A 27,637-nucleotide genomic window follows, 5' to 3' on the forward strand; every position below is an offset into this window, starting at 1 on the left:
ATGTGTTAGGAGAGCCATTTCTGCGTTATAAATGTCTGAACAAATATTTTCCTCAGTTCAGAAATCACCAAAGAACAAACCACTGTGCCTCAATTTAAGCCTTCAAGTACTGTCCTTCAAAAAACAGAGTATCTTGTAAACACGTAGCATTGTAGCTGAAATAAGCAACAGCCTGGAGTATTGAAAAACTTATTTCTTACTTTAGCATTTCAAGTAGTTTTAGGAAACGACCATTCCCTTTTCTCTCTTAATAAAGCTTGTCCTACTTAGAGATGACAAACCCCATTTGTTGGGAGGTGGCAGGCTGTACCTGAGCTCTGCCGAGGTTGCAGGAGGCAGAAGGAGCAGCGGAGCTGGGCTCCCAGGCAGGCTGGGGAGAGCTGGCAGGGCTCCATACCGAGGAAACGGAAAAGGACCAGAGGAGGACAGAGGGGGAAAGCTGGGCAGACTGTAAGGGACGAGCAGAGATTTTAAATCAACAAAGATGCTCCCTTCCAAAATCTCCCTAGACTGACCAAACCTCTGGATTCCTCTTGGTGTTCTCAGCAAGCAGCTCCAAGGTCCCCTTGCGAAACAGTCACTCCTCACACCACCACCTCCTCCCCATGGGTGACAATGTCCTGGCACTGCCAGCTCCTACATTAATTCTGTGACCTTAGGAGCATAGCAAAGAGACACTGTGATACTTTGTTATTGTTCCTTTAATTAGGAGTCTTATGAACTTACGTTAAAAGAGAATGTTACTGCCCTTCCAAACTGAAATGCAAAGGAAGTAAAGGACATTATTTGTCCAACCTCACCACGTTATTCTGAGTTTTGCTGCTCTCTTTCACTACATGATCACGTGCTGTTTCCAAAGGATCCTTTCCACAGTTGGAGCAGTGCAGGGAGACTTAAGCTTTTTTTTTTTCCTCCCAGAAGCTGACGTTAAATAATAGGTAAGGGACTGCATAAACAATTATAAGATCAGACTGTTGGATGCAGCATTAACATTTATGGAGGGCAAGGCAGCATCAGGCTTTAGAAGAAAATAACAGAGGCAACGAGTCCCTAGCAGCTGGAAAAAGCTTGAAGAATGCTTAATGGTGTGAAAACATACTGTGAGTCCCAACATGTCTGCTTGTCTGTTTAGACAGTTAAGAAAGCTGAACACCAGCCTAGAGGTGCCCCTGCAGTCTGCCAAAACAAGTGACAACGTCTAAACTGATGAGACCCTTAAACACTGCAGCCTACTGAGCATTCATTTGGGATTGTTCCTGTGGCAGGCAAGCTGGCTGAACCGGGCTGTTGGCAGCTGATTGCCACTTGTCTTCTGCTCCACAAGAGACACTTGGGAACAGCTCAGCACACTGCTGAGCTCTCATGGAGCAGCCTGGCTGTGGGTACGGGGTGTGAGGTGAGTTTTTCCTAGTTTGATGTTATTTTTTTACCCTCAACTTAATATCCACCATGAAATGCTAGAACAGTGTGTTTACCATCATTTTCATTCAGTGTTGCTATGCTGTTCTTACAGCTGTATTTGAAGTTAATGGAAATTATGCTCTGAACATGTGTAATGCCAAGAACTCTTGACAACAATCCAGTACTTTATATTTGCCAGACACTTCAATAGTTTCAGCCTGAGTCCCTTCTTTCTCCTGCTGTAGAAGTGGTAACATGCGCAGGGCCATCACTGTGCTGCAAAAAATAAATTAATTAATGTTTGAGGAAGCTGGGTGCTGTGGAGGAGGAAGAGCAGAATCTCATAAGTGTTACCCTTGTATGCAGTGGAGGTGTTAGACAGTAAATAGAATAAGCAAAGCCCGAGGCTGTATGCAGAATGAATGGGTAAAAGGCAGCACTGTAATCATACAGCAGGGCACAGGCTCTCTGGAAAAGGAATATGTGGTTATGCAATTAAAGGCAAGAGAATAGCTTGTATAAAGAGCAGGGCATGTGGCAGTCAGAGGGCTATTTCTTACATTTGGAGAACCTGTAACCTTAGCATTTTTACTGTGTGATTTTTGGCGGGAAGGGAAGGGAAGGGAAGGGAAGGGAAGGGAAGGGAAGGGAAGGGAAGGGAAGGGAAGGGAAGGGAAGGGAAGGGAAGGGAAGGGAAGGGAAGGGAAGGGAAGGGAAGGGAAGGGAAGGGAAGGGAAGGGAAGGGAAGGGAAGGCTGCTTTTAGTATGAATGCTGCCATCCTACATCCCAATGAGCTTCTGTAGGTGAGCACCCACCACACTACCACGTTTAAAGGCCCTGTTGATCTGCACTTTCATATTTGTGTGTAGGTCACAGCAGTGCCTTTTTCCTTGCTTTCTATTGTACCTCCTGAGCACTTGTTATTGCAAAGGGAAAAGGGTATCCACTGCATGTTCCAGCTCCTGCCCCAGAGACTCATCTCCTGTTTGCTGACCAGATATGTTAGCAGGTTAAGTACATCTCCTTTGATAACTCCAACACTGTGTATATGTATATCAATCTCCTGAGACTCACAGTGAAACAAAACAGATACATTGCACAGGAGTTCCTTTTGTGCTTAAGCACAATATTACTGTGCTTGAGTATAGTAAACCTGCAGATCTAAGGGAAACAATGACTATGCCTTGTTCTAATGCCTCAGTTTGTTCTTTGGTGGGTTGAGACCAGAATTGTTTTAAGTATATCAGCTTTAAACCACAAATCCTCTCTCCTAAACAGCAAAACTGACTGTTCCTTAGTTAAATTAACCATCAATGATACAGAAACAAGCCCTTCTGTTCTGCTCAAGCTTTCTGTATGTCTCAAATCCTCTCCAAAGCTCCTGAGATTAATATTTTATAAGTTCTCATGTCAATTAGGTCAAATGCTAACCTCATTACTCTCTTGTTTCCAAATTTTCTTTCTGCAGACATATCTAGTTACTCGGTTTCGCTAAGCTGCAGCTGTCTGGTTCTGCTGGTGTGATGCTGTGCCCGACTTCAGCAGTGCTGGCCACACCACATGGCTGACCCGGTGCAGACTCACTCAGCCTTCCAGGTAAGAAGGGACCCCAGGAGGTTCCTACTCCAACCCACTGCTCACAGTGGGGTCAGATCAGGCTGCTCAGGGCTTTATAAGGGTTGGTCTTTAGAGCCCCCTGAAGGATGGAGATGCACAGCCTCTCCGGGCAGCCCGCTCCACTGCTCAGCTGTCCTCATGGAGAGGGAGCTTCTGCTTATATCACTGAACTCCTGTTGTTTTCAGTAATGCCTGTTGCCTCTTGCCCTCCCACCACTGTGAAAAGCCTGTTTTCTCGATAAAGCTGCTCTAAGTGCTGGTGGGCTACTGCTGGATGTCCCTGAAGCCACCTCCTCTCCAGGCTGAACAAGACCAGTTCCCTCAGCCCCACTTTGCAGAGCGTGTGTGCTCCAGCCCCCGACTGTCTGGGTCACCTCCGGTAGGACGAAGGAGATACCTCCTGTACACCCCAGCCCACCAGCTGAAGACCTAGAAACAATCTGACTTTCCTTTAAGGTGATTCCTGCCTCTTGTCAAGCCACGGGGGAGTGTGAGATCCCTTGCAGGTACACTGAGGCACTTGATGACAAAGCACTGTCCCAATGGCCCCCGGTAAGAGCTCACCAAGTGCACCTACTGCTTAGGGTTTTCACCCTTCCCGCCAAACTGAAATCCAAGAACCCGTGTGTCATGGCAGTTAAATCCCCCAACGCCAAGAGCATCACGTAAGAGTGTTTCTGGGTGTGGTGGAGGGAGAAGCGGTTTTGGGGTGATTGTGAGGGTTCGGCAAGGAGGTCGCCTCCGTGTAAGGACAAATTTGGAGCAGCATTGCAAGGGTGCTGTGCTAGCCTTGTGCAAGCCTCGGCTGGGGGTTTTCCAGCTGCTTGTGCTGCTCTGTTCCGTGTCACCCACATTCTTCAGGAGAAATGAACGCCTCTCTCCTGCGCACCGTGTGCATCGCTGCCCGTGTGAGTCTCACACGCGTGCGCGACGGGCTCCGCGCCCCACCGCTTCCCCTGGAGGTGACTTGGGGCGGCTGACACCCGGCCCACCCCCCACTCCCACCGCCCCTCCCTCCGCCAGCCGCCATCTTGCGGCTGGGCGAGGGCGGCTCCGCCTCAAACCCACCGCCCTGCGGCCGCCGGGAGGGCACAGCGCGCCCCGGCCCCGCCCCTCCCGGCACAGGTGGGCGGGGACACGAGTTGGTCCCTCCCCGACGGGGCGGGAGAGGCGGGGCAACGCGCGCGCCCCCGCCCGGGTTCCCGCGGCTGCGCCCCGCCCGCCGCTGCCGCCGCCGCCATGGACAGCGACGAGGAGACACTGGAGGAGACCGTGGAAGGTACCTGCCGTGGGGGGGTGTCGCCGGCACCGGCGGGCGTGCGAGAGCGGGGGAGTCGGCCCCGTGGGCGCCAGGCAGTGCCCGGTGCTCGAGGGCCCGGGCAGGTGGCGGCCCTAGAGGGGCGGCCGGGGCCGGCGGCAGCGCATGACATCAGCGGGCTTATGCAACGGCCGCGCTGCACGTGGCGGTGTGTGACCGGCGGCGGGGGCGCTGCTGCCTGGGCAGCGCTGCGCGGTGGGGCCGGGCGGGGCCGGGCGGGGGCAGCCCGCAGCAGCCCCGTGCCGGTGCCGGACCTCGGCTGCCGCCCGCTCCGCTCGCTGCGTGCCAGCCCGAGTGGAAAGCTCCAGCCCCTGAACCCGCTGGTGACGTTTACTGTGCTCCTAATGTGCAAAACCAACCAAACAAAAAATGGTCGCGTTGTGCCGTTGCTGGTGTAGCTCCCGTGCAGGCGGTGGCCCCTCCGCCCGCACTCTGTGCCCCGGGGTTTGCACGACGGGCCGCTGCTCTGCTCTGTGTTTGCGGTACCTGCTGCCTCTGCTGTGGCACAGTACTGGGGCTGCGCATCCCTTCCCCTTCAGGACATGCTGTATTGCTAGAGCCGGGACTCGATGATCTTAAGGGCCTCTTCCAACCAGAATTATTCTGTGATTCCGTGCTGAATACTAGCACCTGAGCCACCGTGCGGGCTGCGGACCGTGGTGGCTCCTCCTGAAGTGGTTAACTAGTATCAAGGTAGACCTGGCTTTGATAAATACTCTGGAAGCGAGGGGCAGTTATTCTCTAGGGCTGTGGTTTCGTTAGTGCATGCTGAAAAGGGAAAATAAAACAGCAGGTGGAAGAAGTGACAGGAGTTGTGTATATGGGCAGCAGAGCTGGAGTGGAGTCATCCGAACTTGAATGGGAAGGCCCATCTCTTGGGCAATATACACCTCCTTTCGTGCTAGCCTTTTATGAGTGGAGGAGTAACCCTTCAAGAGTTTTGAAACTGAGGCACACGCCTCTGGAAAGCATTCCTGATGGAAACCTTGGCACACAGCGATGTAAATCAGCAACGCACTGTCATCCCGAAGCACCCAGGAGCATGGTTCGACTTTGCCTCATGCAGCTCTTGAACAGAGTGTCCAACGGTACATGAAAGCGCCTGCTCCCCCAGGGCTTCTCGCAGGGCACAGTCCCGCCAGAAGGAGCAGCCCTGGATTTTCAGCTGTTGGGATTAAGCACACAAAGTAAGGAGCTCCTTATGACAAGATGCCAGTAATTCTCATAGTTCGGTGTTGGGCTGTTTGTATCTTGTGGCAGGAGGATTAGGCCTCAAAGCGTGTTTTTCCGAAGAAGACATCAAGCACGGCAGCATAATTTAGCAATAGATGCGAGCTAAGCAGCTGCTGCTAGGATCTGGATTTATGGAACAGGTGTGTGGTAACAGAGCCAAGCGAAAGCTTTGTTGTATAAAACATGATTGTGAGGGGAGTGAGATTCTTCAAATGCAGGGTGCTATGGATGGGGTGTGCCCTGCGTGCTAACAGATGTGTTTTCCACTTTGTTTCCTCCTTGCTCCTCAAATCTATGGCTTACAATTGTGTCTTGGGCAAGGAATCATAGTTTTGATCCTTATATCCCAGGTAAAATGTTCTGCTCTATTGTGGATTTGCTTAGTGTTTCTGTGGGCTAAGGAAACAAGTTTTTAAAGTACATGTTATTCAGCAGTGTTTCTGAAAGTGTATTTCTGAGTGACACAGAAGCGGGGTGCTGCTCTGGGGGGAGCAGGCTGCCTGGGTGTTTTTGCACTTACCCAAAGGGAGACAGAAATGTGACAGAAATCAACAGGTGTTTTTTAATAGGCATTGTGAGGGGAGGGGTTGTTTATCATTGTTGCTCCTAAGGCATCCATCTGGCATCTTTGTGGCCAGAATCTTTTACTGATGATGCACACTGTGTGTCTTCTGTTAAGTAATAGCAATACTGACAATAAAGGGCATTTATCTTTGGTTTGTGCAGATCAGTGTTACTGGTAAGCCTCATCACGCTGCATTGTGAACTACCCTCTGTCAGTGTAATTCCTTTTCTTGAAAAGTTCACAGTCGGAGCTTAAGAGGCGATCTTGAGAGATGCTTTAAAAAGTAATGAAAGTGAGGATTTACAGTAATTGAAAAATATGATTACACACTTTGGGTTTATTTTCCATTTGTGAGAGGAGAGAGGCGAGAAAGAGAAGTGTAACACTCTGCTTTGCTCCCACAGAAATAATGAGTATTTTTTCCATTGAGTTCATCTGGAACAGAGTTAGAGCCTAAGGCCTCAACCGCATAGGAAAAGTTGCATCTATGTAATTAAACTTGAAATTACTTTTTTTTCTCTATTGACTGAGAGAGACTGAATGTCTCTTGTTGGAAGCAGGGCGGGATATTTTGTTTTTTCCAATAGGGGAAAATCTCTAGCATATTAGAAGAATTGGGTTCTTTGTACTATGGCTGAGATTAAGATTCTGTATAGAGGCTAATGGATCAAAGCTGACTATTTAAATCTCTGGGATAGTCTGTATTGTACCATGCAAAAGTCCTGACATGCATGCTGTGTACAAGCATGGCAGCTTTTGTGTTGGGCTGTGTATTCCAGCAAAATCTTGACAAAACTGAATAGTCACAGACAACAAAGTTTCAAGTTTGTTTGTTTGTTTGTTTCTTAAAATAGTGTAATGTACCAGTATATTTTTTTAAATCCAAAATTTTTAGAAAAGTTTTTCTCCTGTAGTGAGGGGAAAATTGGTACTGTACTGATTAGGATTTGGGAACTTATATCACTATGCCCTTCTCATATGGGTAAAACTGAAGCCTTTAATTAAAACCATAAATGCTGACATGGTCGGTTTTGTTCTAAAAGGGGTGTCCACGTCAGAAATCTCAATGAGCTTTTAGTTAAATTGACATAACTCCTAAAACTTTTTCCTTCTACAAAAAGGGATGTCCTGACTGAATGGGAGGAAAAAAAGCCTTTCTTCTTTTTGGAGACAGCAGTACACTGCCCTTTCTGTTCTAAAGGTTTTATCTTTAAAGTTATTAAAAGCCCTTTAGTGATGTAGCTTTTTTCCCAACCCCCTACTTTTGCTTTCTCGTTTTACTCTGTTACTTCTCGCAGCTTGGACAGTAAGAAGTGTCAACTGATTTTTATTAACTTTTCAAGCTCTTAACTTTTTTTCAGTCTAGGGAACTTCATTTAAGAGCTCGGTGATGTTTTGTGAGGTGGCTGAACTGGAAGCAAGGTGGGTTGCTAGTCCTGAGGGACAGCTGGGCTCCCAGCCACCCAGCTCTGCTGTGGCTGTGGGGTGTGGGCTCAGCCCCAACAAACAGCAAGGAAGGGAGGAATTTTCTGCCAGCTTAGCCGTTCGCAATGACTTGCACAGGGCACTAGGCAAGTGCCAGAGCAGGTGTAGGACAAACTTTGGGGAGCACACATGGGAAGGAGGAAATCTTGGATGAGTATAGATATTTCACCATTACTTTCTCCTGTCTGCCTTCTTTCTGGGTGCATTTCCATACTTAATGTAAAAAGTACGGGAGATGGGTAGTGAAACTGCACAGCGTTACTTGGATACTCTGAGGAACATTTGCTTGGCTCTTTTTTCCCTTCCTCTATCTTTGTCTCGCTCTCTTCTTTTTTTAAATGAAATTTTTCTTCAAGGTAGACAAAAGTTTGTAAATATATCCTGACAAAGTATCCTGTGCTGCACACCATTCTTCTGTCAATGATTCTGACATTAAAAGGCTAGGACAGGTCCTGCACCTCATAGGAGGGGACTTCTTGACCAGATGCTGCCCCACATCCTTATCATGCCATGTCTGTGCTGTCCCTGATTGTCTGTGAAACATCCCAAGGAAGCAGCAGCTTATGGTGATGTAAGAACAACACATTAACATGCATCTCTCCTCTGGGTACCCTTGTGCCCACAGAACCCTGTGGACCTGTTGCAATCAGGGCATGAATTGGTGGCTTTCTGAAGCCACATAGGTGGATGGCATTTCCCACTGCTGTCTGCACGGCTTGTTTTCTCTCTGGGCATAGGACTCAAAGTTTGATAATGCTGAAGTGCCACTTGTTACCTCCATCAGCTTGGGCTGTGATCACTCGCTGTCACACTGGAGTTTGTTTCTGCCTTTCCAGGTGTGTGTTGAACCTTTTCAGTTTAGGGCAAATTTGGTCAGGGAAGAGCATGACCTGAAGCCTGCAGAAGTAGATGCGTGTGCTGTCTCTCATCTCTAGTAGGCTTTGTGTGCCTCACCAAGACACTCAGGGGATTGGTGGTCAGTTTTTATTTACAAATGTGGAAATATACGCTAGCTTTTATTTATTCATCAGTTTTCATGCAAAATTTATACCTGCTAAGATGTGACAAAGGGAGCTGTTACTGCCGCACCTGGTGTATGGCTGTGATAGAAGCAGCCCTGCTGAGCTCGAGCATCTTGGTTCTGCAGCCGGAGCAATATTCTCCTAGTGCAGCGCTAAGGACTCCAACTTCATGCACGTAAACTAGACTATAACAATTATTTAAACCATGCTGCTTTCATTTTCCTTTGGCTTTGAAGAGGCAGATGGAGATACAATATGAGCTTTATCATGCTTTAAATTAATCAGAGTTGACCGGTTGTATTCTGTAAAATACAGACCTGTGCAGGTGGGGATCCAAGTGTGTCGCCCCTCTGCTTTCCCCATGTGCAGCACCTGAAATGGGGAAAACTGATATGGCTGGGAGAGGGAATGGCATGGGGGTTGTAATGTGAACACGTCAGAAAGGCACTGGAGAGCAGCATTTAAAATATGAAATAGCAACTTGACTGACATATTGAAAGTGCATAGTACTACAGATATTACATGCTTTTATTTATTTAAATTCCTGTGTGTATAGCTACAAGGTGGCACACCCACATTGTTGTAAGACATACTTATCAAAAGAAAAAAAAAAAACCACAAACAAACCCTTTCTTACTCAGTGGTTTAAGTCCGAATCTATTCTCTTCTCACCAGGAAATACATATTTTAGCTAAATAATTATTGGTGGTTTTTTTAAGACATATATAAACACAAGTTAGAATAATGTGAACCTTGTTTCTTCTAGAAACATGTCTTTTTGCTTATTCTTCCCTTCTCTCTCCTGTCTCTCATACCTCTTATTTTATCCTGACCCTTTTTATTTTTTCTTTTAAGCGAAGTGTGTTATCCCAGTACAAACTTTAGTCGTACTGAATCTCTGATCACTGTTCCTAACAGAAGTGTCTTACTGTTTTGTACTAGGGAGCTGCTGCATTTCAAGCACCTGTATAATCAGAACAGGTTTTCAAATTTATATAATGCTTCATATGTTCCTTTGCTCTTTGTCTGGATTTTATTTCAGGGCATCTAGATGATGATGGGTTGCCACATGGATTCTGTACAGTCACCTATTCATCGACTGACAGATTTGAGGGAAACTTCGTGCATGGAGAAAAGAATGGCCGTGGCAAGTTCTTCTTTTTCGATGGAAGGTAGACACTGACTCTTCAGTTTTTCTTCTGTGTTCTGCCTCCTGCTTGCAGTGATGTAAAACTAATCTACATTGATTGTATGCTGATGAGTTTCTGGATAAGCTTTGTCATTAAAAACTAGCTGGAAAGTTTCCTGTATTGCTACTGTAGGCATAGTGCTGACAAGGTACCTTTGGGGGCTTGGGAGCTTTGTGTGTAACGCGATGCCCGGAGTTGTTCCCTGGTGGGAGGATGGAGCAGCATGAGCACTTTTAGCACTGTAAAGTCATGAACTAATTAAAAACCATAAGAACTGGGAGATGGTCAGAGCTAGTGGAAACCATGCAGACAATGACTTGGACTGCAAAGTTTGAGTCCATAACTGCAAGCAGAACTCTTTGTTTTCCTTACAGCCCTTGTATATAGAGACTGCAGGTGGACTGGGAGCTCCCTGTGCCAGACCCCACACACAGACGTGGGACCCTGGGAGAGACGCTTACCCTCTGCTCAGTCTCAGAAGTTGTTTAGAGGTTGTTTTCAGCTCTGCCTAATCCTCTTCAAGTTGCTTGTGGCCTGATTTATCTTCAGAAAAGCCCCTCTCTTCACTGGGAATTGTGACAGTGAAATTGGGCTTATCTGTAGCTATGCATGTGTTTTCTTCTCAGATGTTTGTAATGAGCACCTTGTGCATCTTCCCCCAACTGCAGCATTTCTCTCTGCAGTTGCTCAGAACTTCCTCCAAAAGAGCAGCAGATGTATAAAATGACACGATTCTTCATGGTTTTGCAGCTGTTGGTGGCACTATGAATAGCAGCCGTTAAACTGACAGTCGTGCCGGGTCTACTCTCCTCCTGCTCAGAGAACTTGTGAGCAGGAGCGGAGGTATTGTGCTCTCAGTGAGTCAGCTCCTTGTCTCTTCTTGCCTTTGCAATTGCTTCATGCTGAGAATCGTGGTGTTTTTTCATGAGAAAGATAATATATTTATTCAGTTATGTAGAAACCGATCAGGCCTCCAAACTTGGATGAAGAAAAATCTCCATTGTTGTTAACGGGCTTATTAAATCTTGTGTGAGTAACTGAAAGTCAGTACTGCTCAGCAGCTGACCTCTCTAAAATGGCCTTTTTTTAAGTTAGCAGACAGCGTCTCTATGGACACATGCACGTAAGGCTTCTGTGCTTGTTGATGATCTCAGCAGAGCAGTTGCTGATTGTACAGGCAGAGAAAGTGACCCACTATTTTGTTTGTAGAGCTGCTCCTCCAAGTAATCCAGGGTACAGGCAGTGCTCTGTGGGAAAACTCAGGCTGCTGCTGCCTGTGCTGAGCCTTTTCTGTACAGCTTCAGTGTTGCCAACTTTTTTTTTTTTTTAAATTTCATAACCGTTAAAAAATGGAACAGTTGGCTACTGTATGACTGCAGGAACTAGCAAAATGAAAATATACAAAAATAGTCTGTTATATGGTTTTGGAAAATGGGATGTTTTTATAAACTGCTCTAAGCTCATTTAAATTTAGCTAAAGCAGAGTTAAGCGAGCAGTGACTCTAGTTGCTAAAGAAGTTGCAATTTAACTGCCTACGCCCAGGTAGCAAGAATAAGTGGATGGTTCAGGTGTTGTGGCGTGTTGAAGGAAGAATCATTTAGCATGGAACAGGACGTGCTGTTTCAATTAACCGTGCCGTGGGCAAGGCTGAGTGTTTATAAAGAACAGAAATGAATGCCAAAAGATTCTCAAAACACCTCTCCCCTTACAGCATTGTGCGCTTCAGTGCAGTGAGTTCCCTGGTTTCAGCGTTCCTGGATCTGTTTTCCTTACAGGCTGCTGGTAAAGGCTGACAGCTGGGCTGCTGGGAATAGTTGAGTCCTGTCAGCCACTGGACTGGCAGCAGTGTAAGCATTCCGATTTTTTGAGTGTTGGGAAATAGGGTTAGCTGCCTTGTTGCCTCTGCGAAAACTTGTCCCTTTATTGGAATAGCTGCCCGCTTCCTGTTGATTATTTGGGAGAGTGGAACCTGGAATGAAGTATCACTTGTTTTTTCCTCCTCATTCGAAAATATAACAGAACTTAACATATTCTTTCAGAGAGAGGAGTTTCACCTCTGGCATGCTCCCTGTTTTGGGTCTTGTACTTGAGCTTTCATCGATGCTGAGGTTTGCTGGAATGTGCCTTACAAAACACTTCGTGCAGTGACTGAGCATGGGAGTCGTGTTTGGCACTGAGATACAGCCGCTGTTCTCCTTTAACTACAAACTCTTGTAAACTGACGTCTCCCACATCACGGTAGAGAATGGTATTACTTTTAAGAAAAAGTTCTGAATGTTCTGATATAGAGGGAAAGGTGAGAGATTGGGGAGTGAGAGAATAGGGTCTGTCAATGTCACTTAATACCTGGAAGGATAATGCAGTGAGTATTCCCTGCCCCAGCTCTCATCTCTGGTTTATATCCTTGATCCCCTCTAAGCCTGGTGGATAATGGGAAGACAGTACATCTCATAAATCTTGACTTTAGTAAAACTTTGCACTATCACAAGCAATCTGAAAAGCAAATCAAAGAAATATGGGCAAGCTCAGGGTTTGTATTGATGAGATTTTGTTTATGCAAGACACAGAAGCTATTTATTCCTCCTGGTGCTGGTTGTAGTTGCAAGCATTGTGTCTGGTTGTAGACTCTGAGAGTTTGAAAAAAGAGAGAGAGAAGGGGGGGGGGGGGTGTGTGGAAATAGCTCAAAAAAACCTGTGGGAAGTATAGTAGTTTGAGAGAACCTGACCTTTTAGGCAAGGTTGAAAGACATGGATTTTTTACTTTAAGTACCTTTCTTTTGATTTCCTTAGATGATATGAGAATAGAAAGAGATGAATAATTTGGAGCCTAATACAATGAAGGAAAACCTAGATATTTGAGTTACAGTAAAAGAAAAGGTATTTTTTTCTGGTGCGGAAGCACTGTTGTAATTTAGCAGCTTGTTAACTTCAACTAATACCATTGAAGCCAATAAGAAGGTTTTTTGTTCTCGTCCATTACATAAACTGGGGGTAGCTGCTTCTTTTTAGTAAGCCTACATATGGACTCTGTATGTGTTGTCAACTACAATGAATTTAAAAACTGGTGATCTGTGATAAACTGGAGGAAAAAGTGTTGCCAAACAGTCAAATACAGTCAAATAAGGGCACAGATTTGTGGTGGTTCCCTCATGTGCTGTGCTGATGTAGCTGTCTGTGCAGCCCTGCAGCAACCTGGATCAAGAAGTTCATCATCCAACTGAAAAGTAAACTTGCTTTCCTGCTCTGCATCGGCTTTGCGTTGAGGCTGTGTGAGCATTGCTGTGGGACCATGCAGTGTGAGGAAAGGGGATGTTTAAAACAGCATTGCCGTGAAGGGAGCTGTGGAAAACCAGAGCTGAAGTCATGTTTGTAAACACGCTGTCTGTCATGGGTGGTGTGCCTTCTCTTACTGTAGTGGATTTTCCCGTGGAGACCTCAACCAGCGTGCCAAAGTTATGTGAAAACAGAATGAAGCTTTAGAAGCCAGAGAGTTAGTTCTGAGAAAACGTGCCTCCTGCAGCTCTTGAAAATACGTTTTGTAAAACATGTAGAGCCACGTGTTCCCGGACTCTGCTTGGGCTTATGTGGTAGATGTAGATGTCTGCATCAGAAAAAAGGAGCATGCAGTGAAAGTACGTGCACTGCAGCTGGCTGTTCGCTATGTGTGCTGTGGTAAAAGCTAAACAGTGTGTTTCCTTGTGCTAATGCTAACCTGAGAAAGAAACAACTGAGTAGATTCTCTATTACAGTTATGCTCTCATTCCTTATAGTTTCTCTCAGCAGCCTTTTTAAGAGGGGAAACAAAGCAGATTGCGAGATGTTCTGCATCCCTTCTAGAGGATTTGCAAGACAAAACTGAACTGAAATCATGTCTCTTTGTTCAAATCCAAGTGTACCACTAGTTCTGTTTGACAGCTTGTTTTCCACTTTAATAGGAATACATGAAAAAAAGACAGTGCTTTTAGTGAACCCATTACAGGTTGCTGGTAAGTGTATCGCTGGGGAGCTAGCACTGAACTGGTAGCATGCTCCATTATGGTCCACCTGTGTGACCGTTCACTTTTATCTCACCAGAGAGATGTTAGCAAAGATCCAAACAGAGGAGGTAGAAAATCCTGATGTGAGAGTAGCCGGCTTGAGTAATTATTTCTTCTTTGACCACAAGCAGTCCATTTGCTGCTTTAATTTGCCACCCCAGCCTATAAAAAAGACTCAGCAATGTAATTTAGGTGAAGAATGCAGTGTCCATGGATTGCGCCCTGGTGAAAGGACAGCATAAGTTGCTCTCTGCCTTTGGAGGTCCACAGAAACAAGTTTCTGTTTTAGTTCATGGCCTTCCAGAGAAATCAGGCTTACCTTCCTACTCCCCTTCCCCTTGTTCCTCTCAAATTTAGTTGAAACTAGCAAACGCATTAGAGTTTCAGACAAGGGGGGCAGTGATGCCTGGCGATTGTTGCAGCAGCGGTGCACGTTTTGGGGAGGGCTGTAAGGTACCCAGCAGCAGCATCGACAGTTCAGCTCCTCCCAGGACCTGACTTTCTGGAGCATTTCCCCTCAGCCTCTCTGTATCGATAGTATGTAGAATGATGAGCAGAGGAACAGGGTTGTGCTGTGCTGCATGTTGAGACTTTGGATTCACTTCCTAGAGAGACACATGGTCTTCCACTGCTGTTTTCTTTCCCTTTTTACCAGCACCCTGGAAGGATACTATGTTGATGACGCTCTCCAAGGCCAGGGAATCTACACCTATGAGGATGGAGTGGTCCTTCATGGCACATATGTGGATGGAGAGCTGAATGGACCAGCCCAGGAGTATGACAGTGACGGGCGGCTCATATTCAAAGGGCAGTATAAAGACAACATTCGACATGGAGTTTGTTGGATTTATTACCCGGTAAGCCTGACCGCCTGCTCTCTTTATTGCAGAATCACACCATTATGTTATCTTTCTTGTCTCCCCAGCTGAAACAAATACATACCATGACCCAGCTAGCCGAAAGTCAACACACAAAAATCCAAGTGGAAGTTTTGTGCATTTCTTATTTTGGATAATCCAGCATACAGTTAAACCTTTTTCAGTGTTGAATTTTTGCCCAATAGACAGGATTTAGCAAGGCTGTGAGACACCTCCACCATTTTCATCTTCCAGGGAACCCTGCCCCTGGGAAGTGCATTTATGTGTATCTCCTCAGGAAGGCTGGGAGAGTGATTTCACAGAATCACAGAATGTCAGGGATTGGAAGGGACCTCAAAAGATCATCCAGTCCAATCCCTCCACTGGAGCAGGAACACCCAGATGAGGTTACACAGGAAGGTGTCCAGGTGGGGTTTGAATGTCTCCAGAGTGGGAGACTCCACAACCCTCCTTGGCAGCCTGTTCCAGTGTTCTGACACCCTCACTGAGAAGAAGTTTCTTCTCATGTTCAAGTGGAACCTCCTGTGTTCCAGTTTGAACCCATTACCGCTATGTAGTGCTGTCTGCACAAGAGAGGCATGGGAGCCCTGCAAGCTATTGCGGTCTGCTGCTCTTACTTAACCAGGAGAGGAGACTTTGTGCACTTCTGCAGGGCATGTTGTGAAGCCTGGCTTTGCCCTACAGACCACATGTGACTGGTGTGAGAGCTGTGCCTTTGACTGGAGAGTGAACAAGTGCTTCGCTCATTAAACAAGCCAGAATTTGATCTTTCTGATTATTGGTAAACACTTGGGTATTCCTCCGGAAAACTCTGGAGAAATTTATGATGTGCTTTTACAGCTATGCTAGTTAGGGCAATAATGGTTGTACTGGTTTTTAGGGGTTTTTATGTTGTTGTTGGGGAAAACATCTACATGTAATTAAGATGCTGGTCAAAAAACCAATCTCTTCCTGTGCTACATATTGCACATATTTTAACTGCAGATTCATTTCAAATGCTCTCCATTGTCTGTTCATTTTATTTACTGGTTTTCCCTAGTATTAAGCCTGTGTATTATAATTGACAAATGCGTGGTGCGTGCTGCCATACAAGTAGCAGTTTTTCAATACTAGTGTATGAAATACACACAGCTGACCCTTCAGGTCATATGTCTCCTGTTTCGTCTTCCAGCTCACAAAGTGTTGCTGTACCTTCTGGGAATGTGGATCTTTGGAGGGTGTTTGTCATTATCTTGCCGGACTAAAGGATGCAAGGTGTTCAAAAAAACCCTTTACCATGCAATTGTTTATGCATGATTCTGTGCATGATGCTATGTGCACAATTTTTTACCCAGACTTAAGATTCACTTTCCTTACTGTGGTGTCTCTGAAGCTCTTTCATTCTTGGAATTGAACAAAATGGTCCCGCTCTGAAACAGAGTCCGTGCACAGTGATCTTCATCTAAACCAGTCTGTTTCCACATCCCACCTGCTGGTTTTGCTCCAGGGCACTATTTGGAGATGTTTCCTTGTCCTTTTTGAAATAGACATGAGAAGTCATTAGATCTGTGCTAATCTGTGCGTCTCATTCTACAATTCTGCAAATAGACCTAACAGAAGTTGCAGGCAAATCACATATGGCAAAGCCCAGGACTGAAATGTGTAAAGCTTAGAGAGGAAGTGTTGCCGATGATGACTTTCAGCAAAGAGTTGCTCTTGTCGAGTAACACTTGACATCATGGGGGGATGCTGGGGACAGAGAAACTCTCCAGTTGTCCAGCAGCTGTGGTTTTTTGCTGGTTTGTTTTTTTTTCATTAGACTCAAGTCTTTTGATGTACCATGAATTAGCAGTGAGCAAAGCAGCATTTTAATTTTTTCTTTCCTCTAGCACACAGTATCGTGCTAAGAAAACTCACACAAAGTTCGTGTGTGGCTTTGGACCTTGTTTCACAGATTGTTCGCTTAAAAATTTTGTCAACTGAAGCTCAGTGTTTGTGTCACATGGAAGGAAGGACCTTGGATTCTGCCTATTTCAAACAACACAGAAAACCCAGTTAATTTCTTTTATCAGTTTTATCCTGACTGGAATGACTTTACCCGGCTTCTTCACGTGTCTGTTTCTCACTCCTTTTCATGAGCTCACATCTGAACTTACTGTAACTTAGATTGTGTCTTTTAAAAAGTCGGGAAAAATCTGTTTAATTTACTGAAGATAGTAAAGTATAACTAAATGCTCTACCTTTTGTTTCTTGCCTATGCTTTCAGGATGGAGGCAGCCTCGTGGGAGAAGTGAATGAAGAAGGGGAGATGACTGGAGAGAAAATAGCCTATGTGTATCCTGATGGAAAGACTGCGTATTCTGGAAGGTTCATAGATGGAGAAATGATAGAAGCAAAACTGGCAACTCTGACCTCTGTGGAGGATGGGAAACCTCAGTTTGAAGTAGTACCAGGCAGTAAGTTCAGCTAACACAGAAACCTGTATTCTTGCTGTCAGCTCTTTGCCACAAACGACTCTTTCTACAGTTTTTCCCATTAGAGGCTCTAAGGGCTGGCTGCGATGTGATGTGATAACAACTCTGTTAGTGAGAAGCCCTTTTTCTAAATTATGAGGTTGGACAGAAAGACAGGTGGAGCGATTCCTTTGCTCTGGGAACGAGCGGGAAGTGGCCCATGCGGTGGTGCTGCTGAACCGTATTTCGTAACCCTTCCCTCCTGCGCTCATGGGCACAGTCCTGCTTGTCCCACACACCATGGCCATTGCCATGCCTGCCAGCAGGAAAACCTGCTCAACAGCAGTAACGCTGGCACAGCTACAGGCTTTGTTTTGTTAGTAAAATAACAAAAAGCAGAGAGGGAGGCTGTGGTTTGGTTGTGGCTCTGTCAGTTGAGTTTGTGCAAGTGAGTGTTAGCACAGTGAATATTCTGGCACCTGCATGATGGGGCTGAAAGGACACGGATTGGAATTAGTGAACTGGATTGAGTTGTCGTGTAACAGTCTGGTTGTCCAGCACCCTGTAGTCTCTCTAGACCTGTTGATATAAAGTGGCTATGAAATGGTTAGGGTCAGGGTGGTGCCTTCGACCCATGTAGCCCATGCTTCTTCTCCAGGGCTGGTGCTTCTGGAATGGTTTTGTTGCTCTGAGCTGTATGTGATGTTTTGGAGTTGAGTGGGTTAAGCTGTGGACAGGGCCATTAAGTAATCAACAGGAACTTTCCTAACACCTTTACTGTTTAGCCAGCAGAGATTGTCTCACTTAGCAGGAAACAACAACAGTGAGAAGAGCTTGAGAGGCAAATGCATGTGACTTAATTTTAAATCTCTCAGTTGTGATAGCAAATCAAAATTTAACTTAAAACATATCTTCTGAGAGGGTACAGTTGTGCTTTGTAAATAGGATTCATTTGCACTCTGGGTGAAGCTGCCTTCAGCCAGAACAGATCTTCAACCCCAGGGACAATAGCCTCTTATCAAACTTCGCAATATTCTGTTTGTCGAGGTTTGGTTTTGGTTGGGTTTTTTGGTGGTTTTGTTTGTTCAGTTTTGGTGTGTGTTTGTTTGGTTTTGGTGTTGTTCTGGTTTGGGTTTTGCATTTGTTTGGTTTGGTTTTTTGTTTGATTTGGATTGTTTTTTTTTCCTTCCATCTTATTTCCCCCTGCATCTTAACCCATCTCCCAGGCAGTCCTGGCAGCTGATTGCAGAGGGATGTAATGTTACCATTAGAGCTGTACCACTGAGTTGCTTATTAATGGCAGGAAATAAATGACTGTAGCAAGTGCGCTTTTTGATTACTGAACATTATCTGCTGGTCGAAGTCTCTTCAGGATTTGAAGTAGAAAACATTTCATATTTGAAATAGGCCAAGATTTTTTGTAGTTAATGTGGTGTTGAATACATCCTTTTAAATTTTGCTTTACTTTTGAATCAGAGATTCTGGGAGAGTCCATTTTGAAAGTCAGTCCCGTCCTCCTTTAAAAGTTGGTAGCTTGAAGAACATATAAATCACCTTTTTGTCATAGTCTGCTGTGCTACTCTAGTGTGTCAAATGGAAAAAATAATCAAGAAATAGTATCTCACTGAAAACCTCTCACAGGTGTGTTCTATTTAATACCTTTTTTGGAAGCATAACTTTTATTTTTTGCAGTCATTAAAATTTAATTATTGAATATCTTGATTACATTAAGGGTTGCATGCTTTCAGTACTGCCAATTAGTTTATTTGCTTTGTTGATTCTGGTTTTTTTTAGGCCCAGTATACAGTTTTGACAAATCTACTTCATCCTGCATTTCTACAAATGCACTTCTTCCTGATCCTTATGAGTCAGAGAGGTAGGCTTTTTTTTTCTTCTCTCTTTAAATATTGTCCATGTTTCTTTGCTGTTACATATTTAAGGCCTTATTTTGCAAACCTTTCCTCATTTAAAACGTAGAAGAAGTGTGTAAGGGTTTGTGAAATGGAACTCGTACTCCACATCAGTTAGCATTCGACTTAATCAGATGTCTTTCTGATTTGCACGATAAAATTACACTCTAGTGATTAGAACACACCAATCCTTTTTAAAAGATTAAATGAGGATAATTTCTTAGCATTTCAAAGGCATGTTCAGTCAAGTCCTGGTCACCACTAATAGGCCACATCTGCATGCTGTTGCGTATTTTCTAGATGTGTAACTAGCTCAAGTTTGCAGTGTGGTGCATTCAGTGTGTTTCACTGGATGACGTGCCTTGTACAGAGTTTTCTCCCTTCCCTACAGGTGTAGCAAAGTGACAAAACTAAATCATCGAGCTGAAGGAAAGGGAAATACTGTTTGTGATAACCCTGAGATATCAAAACACGTTCCTCAGCAGTTGTCATGTTGCAGTCAGTCAGTGATACATTTCTACTTCCTCCATGGCTATTCCACAGTTTCACTTTTTACCTAGATTTTAAGACGCCTTGTGCTGTAGCTATCTCAGTTATAGCCCTTTTCTGATACTTGGGAATACCTAAATAACCAATTAATGAAATGCTGGCATTAGTTTGCACCAAGTATTTGAAGATGTAGGTCTTCACTTTGAGAACTCTTGCTGGGTAGAGTAATAATCAGTACATGTACACCAACAGCTTCAGCTTAGTGGGGACCTCTGGGATTCTGGTGTGTTATTGAGAGAGTTATTGAGCTGAAGCCATCACTGAGTGACTGGCACTTAAAAAAAAAAAAAAAGAATTTTCAATCTAACAGATAAAATCATCCCCACCATATCTCTACTTTGCCAGAAGGAATTGTATTTGGAGGTTTTGAATTGTTTAGTTTTATTATTATGCTGAAGTATTAGTCTTTATGCCAGTAGCATGGTGATAATACTTCTTGAAAATGAAAACTGTAGCAAATCGCTAATTCCATGTCCATTTCCCCTTGCAGGGTGTATGTTGATGTCTCTCTCATTTCCAGTGCTGGAGAAGGATTATTTTCAAAAATAGCAGCAGAAGCCAGTACAGTGATGTCCTTTTACAACGGAGTGCGAATTACACACCAGGAGGTAAAGGAGAGAAAAAAGTCAGTCCGAATTTTCACTGCTCCTTCTGAAATCCTCTTCTTATAGTAGGATCTTCCACCCACCCTTAAGATTGAATATGATGAGTTTATTGAAAGAAAGTACATTTTCACCTAAGTTTCTATTAAAAAGTGATGGGTTTTTTAATGACTTATAGACAGGTTTAGTTGCATATGTTTGAACTTTTGCTTTCAAACTGCTGTCAAAGTTGACCCCTCCATGCACACACTGGATTTTTGCCTTGCAAACTAGGTAGACAGCAGAGACTGGTCCCTCAATGGAAATACAATATCCCTGGATGACGAAACAGTCATAGACGTGCCAGAGCCCTACAACCACGCCGCCAAGTACTGCGCTTCGCTGGGGCACAAGGCCAACCATTCTTTCACTCCCAACTGCATCTATGACCCGTAAGTAGGGTCCTGTGTTTGGGAGGGGAACCTGCAGCCCAGCAGTGGGTGCTTGGGGGCTGTAACTGGGCTTGTAACTAGCTTGGCTAGGACTGCACAGTATTTACTGGGCTACAGAGGCTTGACCAGCACCATCAAATGTGCTGTCATTTCCGAAACTCAAAAAATAAACATCTTGCTGCTCTGTGGTTGATGCAGAGCACTAGGAAACTTTTGATGTATACATACGCTCAAGGGTATAAATATTTTCATACCAATGTATAACTAGACAGACCTGTGGAGATACATATTTAGAAAAAAGTTTTCCTTTAAATAAACCAGCTTCCTTTACTGTGCGACCCTGGGGTAAAAAGATGCGCAGAAGTATGTTGTGATTGTTTGGTAGGTAACCTGTACAGAGGAAACTGAGATGAGTGATTTTCCACGCTCTCCAGTCTCTCATAATCTATACTGTTTCTCTGTCACGCAGATGTTCACCACCGCAAGCCCAAGGCTTGTGGCAGTGATTAACTTTGTTTTACTTATTTATTTCAAACAAACAATGTTGCAGGACTGTTGAAAAACTTCCAGTAATAGAGCTACACAAAACTATTTTAATACATTGGTATTTTTGCGTATTTATGCCTTCATAAGGCTGACTCAAAGCAATCTGCTATCAGGTTCTGTGACCCTACTGTGAACTGTGAGTGACTTCTAAAGCGATAAAAAGGGGCTAACAGGGTCTGTGAATTGACAGCTAAGCCTAGCAAAAGTGTTTATTCTTTGTCTAGGTTTGTTCATCCTCGCTTTGGGCCTATCAAGTGTATCCGTACCATCAGGGCTGTGGAGAAGGATGAAGAATTAACAGTGGCTTATGGATACGATCACAACCCCGTTGGGCAAAACGGTCCGGAGGCACCGGAGTGGTACCAGCTGGAACTGAAAGCTTTCCAGGCTGCCCAGCAAAAGTGAAACAGAAGCTGCTTCTCTGTTCAGCAAACTGAAATAGAAACTTGGATCTATGCACTACCTTTATACTGAAAACTGGACAACCAGGGATTGTTCATGCTGTTGCATCATAACTTTGCATTCTGTGTTAAGAGATAAGTTTCTTGCATACTAACTAGGTTTGACTGTGTTACTCATAGCAGATTTAAAATTAGCTAGAGTTGCACCAGACTTATCTGGAGAAATTATTTAATATTCTATACGAGACGTGATATTCTTTGGTAGCTTATGCTTTTGCACCATATGCAAAGATGCCAAAAGACTAGACAGGAAACTAAAATGGGTATATCGTTCACTTTTAGTCAGCAGACTTAGTGTTGCTCTCTATCTGCCTAGGCATTATTGTGCAACTGCATTTTGCATATATGCCACTTGTGATGATAACAGTAATATTTTGATATTCTCTAATAGTAGCATAATTTTGCCTTTTTAAACCTTTGATCTGAATCTTGCAATAGAGCAGTTAATTTATTAGCATATAGGAGGCTGGGTTTTAATTCCCCTTTCCTCTTGTCTGAACGTTGTTCTTTCTACAAATCCTCTTTTGCAGGAGAAAATCCTTTCTAACTAGTGGAAAGGCTTGTATGTGTATGTGAGAGTGCTGTGTGTTGGTCTCTGTGGCTCTAAATAGCATAGCAACATGTTCAAACCTAATATTTATCTAGCCTTTATGGCTGGCTTATTTGATTTATAATTATGACATGCAGATGATGCTGTTCTTTGCATGAAGATTTCCTGGAAGAAGAGAACAGATTCACTTTTTGAAGGGCTTTCAGGAGCGCGTGTTCTGGAAAGCAGGCACGTTACTTGCATTGGTGTCCGTGAGTTGTTTTGTGTTAAAGCAGCCGGTTCTTGAGGCAAAAAATCGTAGCAGTGCGATGCTTGAATCTCGCATGAATTCTCTCTACAGGAGGTGTCTGTATTTGAGGGCAGGCTGTAGTACTTGGTTGACGAGAGCTGTATCTTTTGTATGTGTTCAGTTGACAAAGAATATAGCCTTGTAGCCGTCTTTTAGTAGTACTGGTTTGAGAGACAGTAAATTAATATAGTACGAGGTATCAAAATAAGATTTTAAAAATATATATGTGAAAAGATTGTTTTTGAAAGACAAACAATGAATGTAAAAACATCACTCACTGCTCATATCTAGAAACAACAGTCAATCCATAGCTTTGTTGCAGCCAACAGTGGGAAGCTTGTGAATATTCACCTGCAGGACTGTGTTCTGGGGTTTTTTCAGGGGTAGGGGAGTTGTGCATTTTTTCAGATACTGTACTGGTCTTGCCTAATGCTGTATAAAAGAGAAATAATGTATCATTTTGGTCTGGATACTGGAGCCCTTTTGGGACTCCAATGTTCTCTTTTGGGTTTAGAAGCCTAGGAAAAACTCAAATGCATTTGCAACACTTTCTTTAGACGTTTGTAGTTTTAAAAAGTTTGTATATATGTAACATAAATTATTTGGGAATCAAACCTACATTTCTGTGGCAACACACTTTGATTGGTTGCTTGAAGGGCCGGAGGTGTCCGGCTGTATGTGGAGCTGGACACAGAGGGTGTGTTGGGTTGGTACCTACAAGCAGAAGGGTGATGTTGCTGTGGTTGGCAGTCCCAGAATCCTCGCTTTGCTACCCGCACAGGGCTAGAAATGGTAAATAAGAACCTCTCTAACCTGGGGCTCTGTTTAGTCCCTGTGGCTGATCACAAACTTTTCCCAGCACCTCGCTGTCTAAGCTGGTGCAAAAGCTTCATGTTTGTGCTGGGGGGCCAGTAGGCTCAGGGCTTTTTGACACCCTTCAGCAGTGATCTGAACGTGGGCTTTGACGCCACCCGTCTCCTCACACTCCGCTTCTCGTCCAGGGCAGGTGGCCGGCAGAAGGGACAGCTCAGGGACCCGGCTGGGCCTGCAGAGACACAACTGAGCCTCCTGGGTGAGGGAGGTGTTGAAGGCCAGTTGGCAGCACGGCTTCAGCAAATCGACCTCAAAAAGAAACATGCGTGTCCTCATCTTTCCCTGAGATCATGGCTGTTTCAGCCCCTCACAGGAAGACTAGCCTCTCTGGCAGGAGGCCGTTGTGTGCTTCTGGTGGATTCCTCTGCCAGGACCATGATGTTTGCAAAGCGGAGGCTTGTGTTTATGTGTAGGGAAGAGGAGAGGGAAGATACGTGACTGAACCTTGCTGTGAATGGGTGGTAACTCCTTCCACAGTCTTTGGACTGCTTGCCTCTTTGTGCCTGCTAGCGAATTGTGCTTAAAATGTTCTGATCTCTAGAGCTCTTTCAGCTTCATTCCCGATCAGTCTCCAGTTCCTCTGCTATCTCCTCCTCATGTGGAGTTGCTTATGTGTTAATAGACTTGTCGGTGTTCGTATTTCCTGATTTTTGAGATAAATACAAGATAGGTGCTCTTTGTGCATTCAGGTTAGATGGTTGCATCCTAAAATCGGGTAATTCTAGGGAAAAAAAAAAAATAAAAGCACTGAGATATCCTCTGTGTGTTCTCAAAAGCCATTAATTTGGTGGCAGTCAAGCAGATTCTCCTGTGTATGCTTGTAGCCTGTTAGTATGCCACAGCTGTGGCTGTTGTCCCTGTTAGCTCTGCTGTCCTTTTTCTCTCTGCTCTGTTAAAATCTATTTGTCCTCTACAGATCCCTTCTTCAGTGACCAACCTTCTATAGAAGTTGTGATTATAAAGCTGCTTTGGCTTGATTCAGGACCAGGCCTTTTAATTCTTCTTTGTTTTCTTTTTCTTTGTGGTCTATTAGAGTGGGGATGGTTGGGATGTTTTTACCATTGAGTAGTCAAAGGGCTCAGGGCTTTTTGTGTTCTTCAGAGGTTTTTGAGAGGTGTGTGTTGGCAACCACAGGTTCAAACACAGGTTAGTTACAGAACTCCAAATAATGCCTTAACTTGGTCAACATATTGCAGCTCAGCTTCTGGGGCTCACTAGGTAGCGAGACCAGCTTAGCAAAACTATTTATCAATACTAACAGGAGACCCACACCAAAATATTGTTTTCATTTGGAGCAGGTGAAGTAGTCATTTTGCAAAGCAATCCATTTGAGCTTGTTGAATGCAGCTGATTATTGGTGAATGTGCAATAAGTAAAGAAGCTCTGCTTCTTAGAACCTGGGCGAAGACCTGTCCTGTCGGCACAGAAACTGGAAGAAGAGCGGATGCCCGTCAGATGAGCCTGGATGAGCAGCTGGCTCTCAGAGTGCCTGTTGTGACTAAAGAATGGCGTAGGAGAACGTGGAATTGCTGCTTTTTTCAGGTACAGGTCAGTTCCCAGCATCTGCCTTTGGTCTACAGTGCTGCACAGGGCTTCTCTGTGATGAGAGGGTTGTTAGCTGAGCTCTTTTATGAGACAGAGCCTACATCAGCCTGTGATAGAGGCTGCTGCCTCAAAAAAAAAAAAGAAAAAAAAAGATAAATGGATCTTCCTGCTACAGCAGCGCTGTGTTTTGTCACCAAGAATACAGAAGCTTAGTTTTCTGGAGAAGTGGTTAATCTTGGAGACAAGGGAGCATGAGAAGTTACAGGTGAGAGCTACCTGCTGCTGTGTCACTCCTCTGGATAAGAGGGAAAAGGGGTTAGGCCTGGGGGGGCATATCTCAGGTTGAGTCTCATGCTATTATTTGACTCTCTGGGATCTACCTGATTTTCCTTTACAAATCTGGAAAAGTTTTTATTTTTTGGAGTAGTTCAAAAAGATTAACCTACATAAACACAGTTGCAACAGTACCCCCTAGGATGGCCTGTGCTTTTTCCTAGATGCAGCTCCTGGGTGACTGGCGCAGGTGTCGAGGTGTTTGTGGGGCCTGTTGCTTGGCCTTGCTGGTCTGTGTGTTTCAGGGGTGACGAGGTAGCCTTCTCCTTAATTCAGCCTTTCCGTGTTGCACACGGTTGGCAGTGGCTGCGATTTCTTCCCCGGGGCTGTTGTAGCACATCACTGGTGTGGAAGCCAGAGCGCTGTCAGGGGTTTCTTGCTCTGTGCCAGGCACTGGAGGAGAAGAGTAGCCAGCATATGTCTCCTGGTGCAAGGAACTGAGAGGTGGTGGAAATGGTCACTTTTCTGTTTCCTTCCCAGTCGGCAGCAAGCCCTGGGGGAGCCCTGGCTGTGGGTGAGCTGTCCCTGTTGCTGTTTGTGAGTGCCCTTGTCCTTCAGTCGAAACCGGTGCTCACCACTTCGGTTGTGCCAGGAACTGTACAGTGTCGCTTCTGTCCCAGAGACCTCTGCGATTGGTTTTTTTTTTTTTGATCCTTTTGCTCGATTTGACAGTCTTTTGGAAAACGCTGCCATTGCAGTGAGGTGAGAACTTGTACAGAGCTGGTGACCTGCTGCTTTCTTTCCCTCTGGCACAGCAGAATCGCTGCAGCTGTGGGTGCCTGAGGAATTCACCTCCAAGCACTTAAAAAAATGAACAAACAAAAAAAACCCAGTTGCTTTGAAAACAATGTTGCTGAAGTGTCTCCTTACATGCTGAGGTGCTGCATCAGACACCTCTTCCTCACTTACACCTGCTGACACACACTGAGAGGCGAGGCGAGGAACGCAGGCGTGGGAGCAGCTTTACCTGTGGATGTAAGTGGGCTTTGTGCTCATCTGCACCCTGGGGAGAACTTCTTCCTTTTGCTTTGTATACTGGAAACATGAGAAATATATTTTTTTGGACAAAGCATTTCTAAGCAGTCTTATAAGGGATTTTTTTTTTCTTTTTAAAAGGTGCAAGATTGAGTGCATGTTTACTTGCCTCAGATCAAAGGTTTTGAACACTAAGGTCGCTATCTGTTGAATGGACCCTCCTCTTGGCGCTCTTCTGTCTTCAGGCAATTGAAGCTCCTGCCCTATTTCTCTACCAGTTTGACTGTAACTACTTTTTTTTTTTTTCCAGGACAAATATATACACAAAAATTCTAAGCAATTAAATGTTGAAGCCATAAAATCATGAGTGTGGAAAGACCCTCTTCACAAGTTTTAACATATTTGTACGTAAAATGATGTTTGTATGAAATATTTTCGTGGTAGAATGAATATTAAAAAAAAAAAAAAAAACCTTCCACTAAGATCTAAAGCAAATTTAAAAGGATGTCTTTTTGTAAGATGTAATAAGTAGATCAACTTTATTTTTGAAGAGGGGATGCAACAGATGATCTTTACAATTACAGACGGTCATTTCTGCTATTTGGGAAAGTATGTATGCAGCATTACACACGACTGTCATAAATAATTGCAGTAGCAAGGCCGGTCACATCTTCAGGACATACTTCTCAACTTGTCCCTCCATGATACTGTACAAATGGACCCATCCTTCCTTTCTGCAGATTTCCTCCTAGAAAACTTTTCCTACTGTAACTGTACTGAATTTAACTCTTGAGCTCAGATCCAGACTAAAATTGTGTATTACTTAACAGTTTCCGCTGGGCCTTCTGCTGTTTTAATACTCTTTAGCCCATAATTACTGGGTGTCTGTTCTGAAGAACTAAGTGCTAAAGAATAATCCTTGGGGTGAGCTTACATGCGTGTTAACAGTTAACCCCGGAGTATTTAACTTGTATACAGTACTTGATAGGTGTTTTATGACATTTGTACTCGAACTATGAGCCTTACTGAACATCTGTAGGTTTATTCATGACTTTTAAAAAATGGATAACTCTAAGAAAGATGTTTACATGAATGATGATTGCCCTTCCTTTGATGTTATGAATGAGGTTTTTATAGTGTGTTTGGGTGTATGTGCAAGGAAGTAAGAAAAATGTTTCTGGGGAAAAATAGACTTGACAAACATTTGTAATAAGTGAATTTTAAAGATTGCTTTAATTGCGCTATAAAGGCAATGCAGATATTAAAATATTCAACAGAACCATCGCCTGTTCTTGGTTTTTGTGTGTCTTGGTTTGGGGCATCCTCTGATCTCTCCGCCTTGCTTGTGTACTCTGTGGTTGCTTTGCAGCCATTTATTGCTGATGCGTGAGAG

At 44.4% G+C, this 27,637-nt stretch overlaps 1 protein-coding gene across 5 annotated transcripts; it reads left to right on the forward strand.

Moving 5' to 3' along the window:
* Positions 1-4,190: 4,190 nt before the first annotated feature.
* On the forward strand, positions 4,191-27,523 carry SETD7 (SET domain containing 7, histone lysine methyltransferase). 5 transcript variants are annotated; one of them, XR_011738874.1, is made up of 9 exons: positions 4,191-4,298; positions 9,685-9,814; positions 14,526-14,727; positions 16,994-17,183; positions 18,975-19,056; positions 20,130-20,247; positions 20,515-20,672; positions 21,425-24,939; positions 26,386-27,523. XR_011738874.1 is itself a non-coding variant. In XM_071808047.1 (8 exons), exons 1-8 carry the CDS (start codon positions 4,259-4,261, stop codon positions 21,621-21,623), a joined length of 1,119 nt encoding a protein of 372 aa, XP_071664148.1. In that variant the 5' UTR covers positions 4,191-4,258; the 3' UTR covers positions 21,624-27,523. The 5 variants fall into 5 exon arrangements, 3 of the variants coding, with proteins under 3 accessions (XP_071664148.1, XP_065692691.1, XP_071664149.1); XR_011738875.1 differs by having other exon boundaries at positions 21,425-24,933; XM_071808047.1 differs by having other exon boundaries at positions 21,425-27,523.
* The last annotated feature ends 114 nt before the right edge of the window (positions 27,524-27,637 follow it).

The sequence above is a fragment of the Patagioenas fasciata genome, chromosome 4, assembly GCF_037038585.1.
Source record: "Patagioenas fasciata isolate bPatFas1 chromosome 4, bPatFas1.hap1, whole genome shotgun sequence".
Classification (NCBI taxonomy): Eukaryota; Metazoa; Chordata; class Aves; order Columbiformes; family Columbidae; genus Patagioenas; species Patagioenas fasciata.